General features: G+C 43.1%; 1 protein-coding gene across 1 annotated transcript in view; it reads left to right on the top strand.

The window, feature by feature from the left end:
- Positions 1–342: 342 nt before the first annotated feature.
- The window catches only part of SLC17A6 (solute carrier family 17 member 6), a 54,746-nt gene continuing 43,348 nt past the window's right edge, over positions 343–11,740 (top strand). Inside the window, exons 1-3 of the mRNA XM_032226501.1 lie at positions 343–428; positions 3,429–3,681; positions 5,952–6,070. Of these exons, the coding sequence (XP_032082392.1) occupies positions 343–428; positions 3,429–3,681; positions 5,952–6,070 (458 nt within the window). The remainder of the gene's footprint in view (positions 429–3,428; positions 3,682–5,951; positions 6,071–11,740) is intronic.

Genomic DNA, 11,740 nt, shown 5'->3' with positions numbered 1-11,740 from the left:
GGACCTTTTAGTTCAGTCTCACAACTTCTGTTCTTTTAAGAAACCCATGGGCTTCAGGTAGACACTCAATCTTTTCCTTTTCCCCCCTTCCTGGCTCTGTTTCTTTCCGCCTCACCCACAGATATACATCTACAGTGTCTCTCTCCTCTGTCACACACACACACTTTCTCTTACACACATTCAGACACACACCCGCACGAAGACTTTGACTCGTCCTTTTATCTGGATGTGCAACATTCTTTTATGGAAAAAAGTTTAATATGGAACCAATATGATCCATCTTCGAGGCTTGTAAGGGCATCCTTGTTAACCTGGTGAAAGACAGTTGAAATCTTTACAGGAATGGAGTCTGTAAAACAAAGGATTCTGACTCCTGGGAAGGAGAAACTGAAAAATCTTGCTGGGAAATCACTCGGTCAGATCTATAGGTAAGAAAATTTTGTGTGTTTTCTTTTTTAAAAAATGAGAATAATGTGATGCTTCCACAGTGAGGTTCTTTTTTCCACTTCTTATCATAGAGGATAATTATTGTATTCGTGATCTATGTCTAAAGCTATGTGTTTATTTTCATTGTGATGCTTCGATATTGTTAATGAGGACTCTAAATTCAGAAGAAAGGAGGAAGGAAGGAAGGAAGGAAGGAAGGAAGGAAGGAAGGAAGGAAGGGATGCTTTGGATATGTGACACCTTGCTACTTGTTTGTAAGAGGATAAATTTGGTTTTCAGTCAGAGATGTGTCCTTAAGAATCCCAATCCTAAAAATCGGGTAATTCAATTCTGAGATGCCAGACTGTTATTCAGACAAATGTATATGGGGGAAGGGTAATTTATGCTTTGAAATGGAATAGTTTCATTTATACAACTGAGCACTAATAGGAAAACCTTTCCCCCATCTTTTCCTCTTCTCCCATAAAAAAATGAATAAATACGAGTTTTGATCTGCACTGATCAGTCCCCCATGAATGATCTTTTTATATGAGCAAAAAACATGCAGATCATAAATAATTGATAAATGAATGCCTTTTCTCTAATTTAAACATGCTCAAAAGAGAGACTAGGAAAAATGTCCTCAAAATAGTGATGCATACATGTAAATCTATCTGCAGAGGAGGCCAATCTTTTGTAGAGCAATTAATGATATCTATGACTATTAAAGAAATCAATGTAATTTCAACATAATGTCATATAGTTACAGTGTATGTGAATATACCTTATTATGATCTTAATCTTTCCATAGGATTTTTTTTTTAAAGTTCTTGATGGTCAAAAGGGTGGGGTAAACCTGCAGAGAAAGGTCAGCTGTTAGCATTTAATTAGCAAAGCTTCCATTGCGGCAATTCTAACCCTTTACAGCACTGAAAATATTCTTATTATATATCCAGAGTTTAAATGGTATAAATATCCAAGAGGCACGTAACAATTTCTGTGTGGGAGCTGAATCTACTATCAGTCCAGCAAGGAAGAAAGGTCTAGATCACAGACATATTCCATCTGTAACCAATGATTTAAGTTGCTTTAAATAAATAGGATAATAAGTTTTGTTTATATTAATATTATTATTCAATTTTAGTATTTCGTTGTCATTTTAACATGGATGAACTCTGTATACATTTTTAAATGGCACACCTATACAAATATGACTCTTTTTGGCAATGTATATAGTGTCTGATTACCCAGCAGTAAATCAAATGAAACTATCATGGAATATTTAATTTCATATTTGGAATAGAAATTATTCATCTTTAAAAAAGGAGATTTTAATAAGGCTCTTTATTTGAACAGATTTTTGTGTTATTTCCTCCCACAAGAACTCAACTGGGAGAGGTTTTAGTTGTTGCAAAAACCCGAACATTGTCCGATGTTTGTGCTTGCCAGGTTAAAATAGAATGGTTTATTTGATTATTGAGTTCTACTACTGTAATCCAGAGCAGAACACTTTGTGAAATTCGATTCTCATCATAGATTCAGGATCGGGGGAGAGGGGGGATTCTTCTGCTACTATTGACTGTGAATCTTAGCTGAGAGAAAAGCTGTTAAGAAAAGCTCACAACTTCTGTTCTGTCCACGGTAACTTCAGTGTCCTAATTCTCCCAGGAATTGCTGTTACTCTCTTATTCTGAATTATTAAAAGACACTGATGTCAGCCATAGATGGTCAGTTACACAAAACGAAAGAGGGGTCGGGAGAAATGCTTCCAACAAATAGCCATGGTTTCTCTCTTCTTGAAAGTGTATTGGTTGCCTTTGTTGGGAAGATAACAAAAATTTTAAAGGCACGCAACTTGAAAGGGTGTCAACTGTGTGTTTGGGTCACTGCCATGTATACAGTGTAAAGTACTTTGCATATCAAAGCCAGAAAATTTTAAAAGCATCCATTTATTTTTATTTTAGCACTAATATGGAGAGGAAACAAAATCCACCCTGCTTAAGGCTGCAATCCTATAAATATACCCTCACCTGGAGGAAGTCTCACTCAACTCAAAGGGGATTATTGCCAAGTAGACTCACTCAAGGGATGAAGCTTTCATTATTAATAGACAGGATAGGTTTCTATCTTATTCTAATGGCAGATAGACTAATTTGCAGAAAATGCACAGGTGCAAGATTTTCTCCAATGGAAAAGTGGCGGACAGCCATTTTGAGATCTGAAAGAACCACACACCTGCCAATTATATAGATTAGCTCCCTCCCAAGTAAGATTCTCTCCCGGGAATACCCTTACCTAAGCTTTCATCCTTCCTTCTCCTGTTTGCCATGCAATTTATAGACCGATTGAAGCTGCAAGACCAAGTCTTCTTGGAGCTTGGTAACAAAGACCATCTCTATAGCTGTGGAAGAAGGAGGTGCGTCTTAGCGCCTCCTTACAACGTGAAATAGTAAATTGGAATTAAATGTGTAAAAGGCCATTGACTGGTTTTCTTTGAAGTGTACACAGTTAGATAGGTACAATTCTGGACTTCCTAACTGATGGGGAAAGTATCCAGTTAGCCTAGCTTTTGAGGACAGAAAACGTGGCTGTCCTGCTCCTCTAAGGCCCTTAATTTCTTCCTTGGAAATGCTACCAATTATTTGGGAAATCTTAGCCAGGATTCGCATTTTCTCCCACCCACTCCCATGCCCTTCAAGAAGTAGTACAGAAAATAGGATTTATTTTAATCCCACTTCATTACATTTCTAGGATGTAGGGACTAATTGCTTCTCGATCAAGTAAGAAAATACTCTTTGTACATGTTTGGGTGCTCCCACCCTTTAAAAAAAACCCTAGAATTACCAATAGTTATTAGGACTATTTTTTTTTTTTGCGTCAAACTGTAAATCCCCAGCACACAACATACCCGCACACAATTCAAAGATAGTATATTTAAGTCGCCACCTCCTCCCGGTAAGCAAGTAGATCCCTTGACTGAGTTCTCTCCTCTGATTTGACAGAGTCCTTGAGAAAAAGCAGAAGCCCGAGGACAACATCGAGTTGACGGAAGATGGGAAGCCCCTGGACGTGCCCGCGAAAAAACCGCCTTTGTGCGACTGCACCTGCTTCGGGTTACCTCGGCGATATATCATCGCCATCATGAGCGGACTGGGTTTCTGCATTTCCTTTGGAATCCGCTGTAACCTTGGAGTAGCTATTGTGGACATGGTCAACAACAGCACCATCCACCGAGGAGGGAAAATCATCAAAGAGGTGAGCGAGTTCCAGGAACAATCCTCCCCTCTGCGCACAGATGATTCCCGAATGTCTTTCCCGACATCCATGTTGGGAAGCCAAGGCTGTTACCTATCGCCCCTTAGGTTGTGGTTTGAATTGTTCCCATGTTGGAGGAAAAGAGGCCGGTCTTTAGAACAAGATGCAAAGCGTTGCAAAGTAGAGGTCAAACAAGGGTGCCTACGGAGTGGCGAGGGAAAGGGATATTTCCTTCTTCCTGCTTTTACTTCCCACTCACCCGTTGCCCCTCCTTCCCTCCCTCCCTCCCTCCCTTCCTCCCTCCCTTCCTCCCTCCCTTCCTCCCTCCCCCCTCTCTCTCCGCCATTTCCCACAGCAGTGAGTGACATTTCCTTACATTGGCTCGCTTTTGTTGATTGACCTGTTAATGACAGACTGATCCCGGATCCGAATTAAATAAACACATCCCCCCTTTGATCACCTCGCCCTTCTTTCTCCTCTCGAAAAGCACCAAATGTAGGAGCCCTCCCCTTTTCCTATTATTTCCACAAAGCCTCCCAGGCGACTGTTTGGACTTCAGCCCAGAACACCCCAATCTTTTAAGTCACTGTTGAGAACCCCGTCTTCGTTCCCAGATACTCAACTAAACCTCCAAATTCTACTGCAGAAGACCAAAAGAAAAAGGGAAAAGGGAAAACGCCCTCGAACTCAGGTCGGCTTCTGATGACCTCGTGGACACGTTGTTTTGGCAATGATATAAAGGTGGTTTGCCCTTTCTCTTCTTCAAGGACAGAGATCCACTTTCCAAGCTTGGACGGTATCGGAAAATGGAACCGCGGGTGTTTAGTGGGGGGGGGGGGAGATGAGGAAACCCTAGGACTATAGGCTAGATTACAAAAGGCAACCGAAACGTCTGGAAGAAGGAAATGATAAATCGCAACTCGGCCATTGCCATTCAACTGCATGGCCGGGTCCATGAAGCCATCAAGGGTCGAGCGCGATCCAAAGGAGACCTCGGTCTGTTCCCGTAAAATGAGACTGCAGCTCCTTCCCCCATTTAGGAGTGCTGATTGAAGTTCCAGTGGTTAAAATGCTACTTCCACCCAGTTTTTATTTTTTTATATTTTGTACTTCTCAGAATCGCACCGCCTGTGGATTGAAAGACAGACCGTACCCTTGTAAAAGGGGCGGCCCTGCTAGCAATCACCCCTCCCCCCGCGTTTACTTGAATTAGAGCCTTCCTAGGGGCTAAACCTGACACCTGAATCTCTTAGGGACCCGCCCCTCTAAAATCGATGTGGGACAAGATGTAGCTATTACCCCGGCCCATCTACTCTTTCAGGTCGATAATAAATAATGATTACGAAAACTCATTCACCAAAAAAACGAAACATCGAAAGGCCTGGAAAATGTTGGGAAACCTTAGAGTTCTATACATACATACATACATACATACATACATACATACATACATACATACATACATACATACAAAAAGCGAATGGGGGGCGGACGGGGAGGGAACCTTCATTAAGATATGGGGAAATCTAGATAACCTATAGCAAGAGGTTCCTAACCTCAGAGCGTTGGGGTGGTAGAAGGAGAAGCCCAGGGATTGAGGTGTGGAATATCAAGGTGCAATCTTGATGCAAGCGAGCATTTTCTCCAGGGAATAATTACGTTGAGTAATAGCTGAAATTCGCCAATGATCTCTCCCGATCCATCAAGAATAGAACCGAGTCAATAAATGGCAAGACAAGTCTCTGCCGTAAGGTTTTGGCTCAGACCTGAGCGATTGCTCAGCTGATGTAACTAACCTTGTGTGATCTTTCCTTCCAGCGTAGGATCACAACCGCTTTGGGGTTGTTGTTTTTTTTGTCTTGTTTATCGGCCAGCCTAGTCAGAATTGGATGTGTCACAAAGACCCATGCCTTCGTCCCCCGCAGGTTACCAAATAAATAAATCAACAGACAGGAATCAATTACAATTAAAATCACGGGGAGCGGGCTCTTAGTACCCTATCCTAACTCTATTTCTGGTGAAACCCGATCATTAAAAAGAGACAAATTACTTGGGATACTTGTTGAGTATAGCAGAATAAAGGGACAACAACTGCCATGGGGTTACGACAGAGAGCCACGGACAGTGTAATTCCGTGGATTCCCGCCTCGCCCCAACTTCTCTTTAGAAATGTTTTGATTTAGCGCGTTGGTTTGTCTTTACCACCACCAATCCCCTCTCTCTTTCTCTCTTCCCTCGCTCTCTCTCTCTCTCCTTTATCGCTTTGGAAGAAAGCGAAGTTCAACTGGGACCCAGAAACAGTTGGCATGATCCACGGCTCTTTTTTCTGGGGATATATAGTCACGCAGATCCCCGGGGGCTATATTTCATCTAGGCTGGCAGCTAACAGGTAAGCGCAGCAGCCAACATCTACCTCTTCTCCGGCTGTGACGTGGAAGTCAAGGTAGCCTTGCTCGCAACACACTGTGTGGTTTGGGGGGGGGAAAGAGGAGGAGGGAGCTAATAATCCCCCCTCCCCACGAGTCGACTGGTGCGCAACCTCGCAGGGTGCATACTTGGGCTTCTTCGCCGGTTCTACTTTGCGCACAGGGGGAGGGGCAAAATGTCTCGCAGCGTTCCTTGCGAGAAGAAAGAAGCAAACAAGTTGAGTCTCCGCTGTTTTCCTGAAGGACCTTCGCTTCTCCCTAACTGTACGCTGTCAAGAGAAATCGGGAAACCAGTACAAAACGAGGACGGGATTTCTCCCCTCTGAATAATAATAATAATAATAATAATAATAATAATAATAATAATAATAATAATAATAATAATAATAATAATAATAGGAACATCTTATATTTTAAGAAGGTACTTGGTTGATTCCTAGGACCCTGGCAGCAAATCGTATCAACCATTAGCACCCGTCAATGGTATTTGTAATGCATTTTTGAATGTTCAGTTGGCTGAGTTTCATGTTTAATGAATAAAGTATATAAAGAAAAAATAGTATTTAAATTGCTCAGGCTAGTCGGCCGCTGTTTGAAATTCCCTCTTCTGTTGAACAATTCAAAGCGCAGGTATCCTGTTCTCTGGTCTTTAATGGCGGGTGGCCTAAATGTACCATTTTATTCGATGGGATCGTTCCCAAGTAAGCTATACGCTGTACGTTTCCACTCCTGAGCCCAGGGCGGATTAAGGCTCACTGGTGCCCTAAGCACTGACAAATCTTGGTGCCCCCCTCCTTTGTACATATTGCACAAATCTTCACTGTTTTTTTTTTCTTTCTCAATTTTGTGGTGCCCCCTTTGGGCCTGGTGCCCTAAGCACGTGCTTAGTCTGCTTAATGATTAATACACCACTGCCTGAACCCGTTAGTTTGGCTCTGCTTCAAGTCACCGGGCGGCCTTTAGTTTCATTCTCGAAAGGTCACCTTTACGGTATTCCCGCATTTTAATCCAGGGGTTTTCTGTGCCATGTTCTCTAATCCGCTTCAGACCAACGATTTATATTGTTGGGAAAGGTTTTTTATTTATTTATTTAGAGAGGGAGAAGGCGTGGCTTAAAATACCGCGGTATCGACCGTCTCTAGAGGCCGGCCCAGAATGGGCTGGCTTGGTTTGCCTCGTTTTCAAACGACCGGGGTTGCTGCTCTTCTTAAATGTTGCTACTGTTACTATTAGTCGAATAGAGATGTATAATCCAAATATAAAAATCAATTCATCCCCGTTTGGTTCTACATGACATATTATCGCTGCTTTTGCGGCTGATTATCAAATAGGGCTTTATGTTTAAAGCATCTTTGCTTGTTGGACCATTTCACCTGTCTCTCTCTACCTGGATTTTCTCTTGATGAGAAGTTGCTTAGAGAGCGGTGCTTCTATTTTATTTTATTTTATTATCACAGGTTTATTACCCTAGTAGATCTTTCTGGCTATCACTGAAGCTGGCTCGAGTGTTTTTATTCTTAATTAACTCCGCTTTCAAAACAACAAGAACAAAAGAGGCTCTTTCTCTCCCTCTCTCTCTCTCTCTCTCCCCCATCAAAAAGCAGCTACAGTATTATTGATGGCTAAACGAATAGAGTGAATGAGCCGCCTTCTGTACGAGCCAGGAGGAAGAGAAAGTGACTTCCGAGGGTTTTTCTTTTTTTGCAGAAAGAAAGGAAAGCGCGCAGATGGCGCGGGGGTCTTAAGGCTTCGTTTCTATGGTGTCTGGCAAGAGGTTTCAGGCACCCAGGGAGCGAAGCTACCTGTTAATTAGATCCTGCGAGGATTCTGGGCTCAGAACGTGCTCAGACGCTGCCGAGCCGCGCTTGCCCGCTGCTCATTAAGGAGGGGGAAAGTCAAAGGTCCTAGCGCCGCTCTTTCGCCAGCTTCGGGCCCGACAGAGAAGGGCGGCTCTTGAGGAGGCCAAGTGGGAGCTTCTAAAAGGCTCTGCCACGGGGGACCGAGCTTTTCCTAAAGAAAAAAAAGTGTCCTCCCTTAAGACTGCAGGCAGGAGTCCCTCTTGAGACCCGAGAGCTTCATTAACAAGGAAACCACTTCAACTGTTAAGCGAAACCCACGATTGTCAGCTGAGCCTGTCGTGGTTTCCTTGGCGCCCACGCCGAAGAAGCTTTCGCCTGCTGGTCGTTTTTTTACCCCTTTCCATGGGTACGTCTGCTAAGGTCACACACATTCGGGTGGGAGGTTCATACGGGGCGTTATCACGACGCCCTGACTCACAGACTAAACTCGTGATGCATCCCATCGTTCGGTATATCGCGCCAGCCTAGAAAATTGGGTAGGTGAAAAAATCCTAATCAAGCAAACTTAGAAGGGAAGCGTGTTATGAGGACACAGCCTAGGAGTGGTGCAAATTTTTAATTCCAACGGAAAACGCGACAAGTTGATTTGGCATGGCGAAGGAGGCGATGTAACCAGGTAGAAACGGATGCATTGCGGCGTGCAGTGATCACTCAAAGACATTTCCCCCCCAAAAGGCAAGTGGAATTTCTTGGTTTTTTGTTTGAAGACGTTTTGCTTCCGATCCAAGAAGCTTCTTCAGTTCTTGGATGAGAAGCGAAACGTTTTCAAAGAAAACATCAAGAAAATCCAATTGATTTTTGAGAGGGGGAAAACAACACCCTGGAGACAATCATGACCTGGATGATTGAGAATCTCCTCAGCCATGGAGCGATAACGTTTCCAGAGCAAACAATCTGTCCTTTGTATCTGAAGTCTGACGTAAGTGTGAATCTCCAAGTGACGATAAGGAAACAAACTTTCAGGTTTTCAGTGCTAACTGAAAGGTTACAATATATCTGCCTGAAAGGCTGATAGCAGAAATTCTTGCAAGCTATTCAGAAATCACAATTAAGTTCTTTTGCTAACGCGACCCAATGATCCGACTGAAGTTTTAAGACAGACGGACTTATTTCTTGCTATTTCTTATGGTGGACAGGCATATTATCTAAAATAACTCATGGGTGTCTTTCTAAGCGTGGATGTGACTATGTTTATAGTTCGAACCCTTTGTTTCAGCGAGAAAGCCCCAGGTGCCCGGACGAACTTCTATACGGGAAATCTTGATTTGAGAATAGAATTTTTCTCCATTAATTTCCCCAACGAGAGCCGTCATTCAACAGCCTGGCCTTCCACATTAAGAAAGATACTGTATTCAAAAGACAAGCGTGTATCGAGTTAACTGCTCTATAGTTTAATTATGTCCCCAGATCTGAGCTATTTCCCTATACCGCACTGTAAACAACAATAATAAAAAAAAATCAGGATATATTTGTAGTTCAGACATAACAGCATCGCCTGTCGCTGTACCTAAAGCATTCTTGGTTGATCGGTGCTGCAGTCTATTTCGCCGTCCAAATGAGCCCCTCCCACCACCACCTCCGATTGTCTGTTTGCTAAGGAGAACGTCTTATTTGCCGCCTTCCCTCGGAGGCAGTTGGGCCGGGAAAGGTCTTGTCCTATTGGTGGGTTGTCCAGTCGGATGGTCCCTTCGCTCCTCTGAGGAGAAACTAAAAACTTTAGGGGCGAAGCCTGCGTGATTGGCACGCGATCAGTGAGGGAGCGTTGCCCCGGCTGCCTTTTGGTGGCGCAGTACGGACGTGGGGAAGCGAGGCGAGGGGAAAGGAGCTGCCCAGCAGTCCTACTAAGACGCTGGGGGGTAGTTGAGAATCGTACCGTATCGACGTTCCTCCGGGTGGCAGCAGTATATGTGTATGTTGTTTCTAGGATGGGCTTTTAATCGACCGCGTTCTTGCCTGGTTCAGGAAAGCTTAAAGCGGGGCATCCCAGGTGGCCTGGCTTTTTTTTAATGTGTAATTCTCCTCTTTCGCCTAAGTCTGCAACGGGGGAGGGTGGGACACGGACGGAAGAGCAGTAGTAAGAACAGCGTATGCCGGCTGAATAGGCAGCTGTAAGCCAGAGACCAATGGGGCTGGGATAAGCGAATTGATACAGGCAGCCCTCAACTAACGACCACGATTGCGCCCAAAATTGATGATGCCAAGTGGGAAATATGTTGAGTTATGCCCCATTTTCTTGCTAAATTTGTTAAGTGAAGGATTACAGTTGTTAAATTGGTTTTCCCCATTGACCTTGCTTGTCACAAGGTCGCAAAAGGGGATTAATATGACTCCAGGGACACTGCAACTGTCATCAGTATGTGTCAGTTGCCCAAACATCATGTGACCAAGGTAATTCTGCAACGGTTGGTCATAAGTGTGAAAAATGGTCATCAGTCCACTTTTTTCAGTGCTGTTGTAACTTTGAATGGTCACTAAGCAAACTGTTGTAAATCAAAGACTACCGGTGTGTAGTTGGTAGAGATGACTGCCCTTTTAAATAGTAGGAACTTTGTACAGGTAGTCCTTGACTTACAACTGTTCATTTAACAACCAAAGATACAACAGGACTGGAAAAAAGTGACTTATGACCATTTTTCATGCTTATGACCAACCATTGCAGAATTCCCTTGGTCACGTGATGTTTGGGCAACTGACACATATTGATGACAGTCGCAGTGTCCCAGGGTCATGTGATCAGCTTTTGTGATCTTTTGACAAGCAAAGTCAATGGGGAAACCAGATTCGCTTAACAACGATGTTACTAACTCCACAACCGTAATGATTCACTTAACATCTTTGGCAAGAAAGTTTGTAAAAGGAGGCAAAATTCACTTAACAAATGTCCCACTTAGCAACATAAATTTGGGGTTCTGTTATGGTCGTAAGTTGAGGACTACCATGTTTTCCTGAAAATAAGACAGTGTCTTATTTTCTTTTGATCCCCAAAATAAGCTTGGCCTTATTTTCGGGGAGGTCTTATTATTTTTGAGGTGTAGGAGGTGGCAAGTATGGTTACCTTATGGCTGCTGCTGTGTTGCAATATTTTCAGGGAGGGCTTATTTTAGTCCATGTGCTCAAAAGCCTGATTGGGCTTATTATTTGGGGAGGTCTTATTTTCAGGGAAACAAGGTACCTACAGAGCAAAAATAATGGAGTCACTGGGGTATTTTTTCTAAGGGCCATTTCAGGTAGATGTGCAACGAACAAAGAACCATAGTGATACCTTTGCTCTACAATGTGCAGTGTGCAATGTCAAAGGCCAGAGGCCTTCACTGGGCAAGGCAAATGAGAGTGAAGTAGAGAAATGATCCATTCGGGAGGGAGTCGGCTGGCAGCGCTGCTTCAGACAAAGCCAGACTGGCGTGGCTATTTTCTTCCTATGGCTTTTCAAAAGAGCTGGTTTGCATTGCTAGAAAAACACAGCAAAAGGGTTTTTAATTCTACTCTAATTGCAGCCTTTTTGGATAATGCCATGTTATTTACCTAACACAATGGGGTAAGATACATTCCGGAACCTGTCTTATTAGCCTGTTCAGTCTCGGGTTAATAGGAAAATAATGATAATTATTTGAGGCAATAAAATACTAGCAGTCATTTAAGACTCTCATTGTTGGCTAATGCTGCTCTTACATCAGTTTGGGGAGAATCAGAGCAGTTTTACATCTGATGTATGTTTTTTAATGTGCACACCCAAGTAAAGAACATACACAATTTGAATGGTGTTTTTTTCTCATT

The sequence above is a fragment of the Thamnophis elegans genome, chromosome 1 (assembly GCF_009769535.1).
Source record: "Thamnophis elegans isolate rThaEle1 chromosome 1, rThaEle1.pri, whole genome shotgun sequence".
NCBI classification, from domain to species: Eukaryota; Metazoa; Chordata; class Lepidosauria; order Squamata; family Colubridae; genus Thamnophis; species Thamnophis elegans.
The sequence above is the reverse complement of the archived record's forward strand: the minus strand, read 5'-3'. Positions and strand labels throughout refer to the sequence as shown.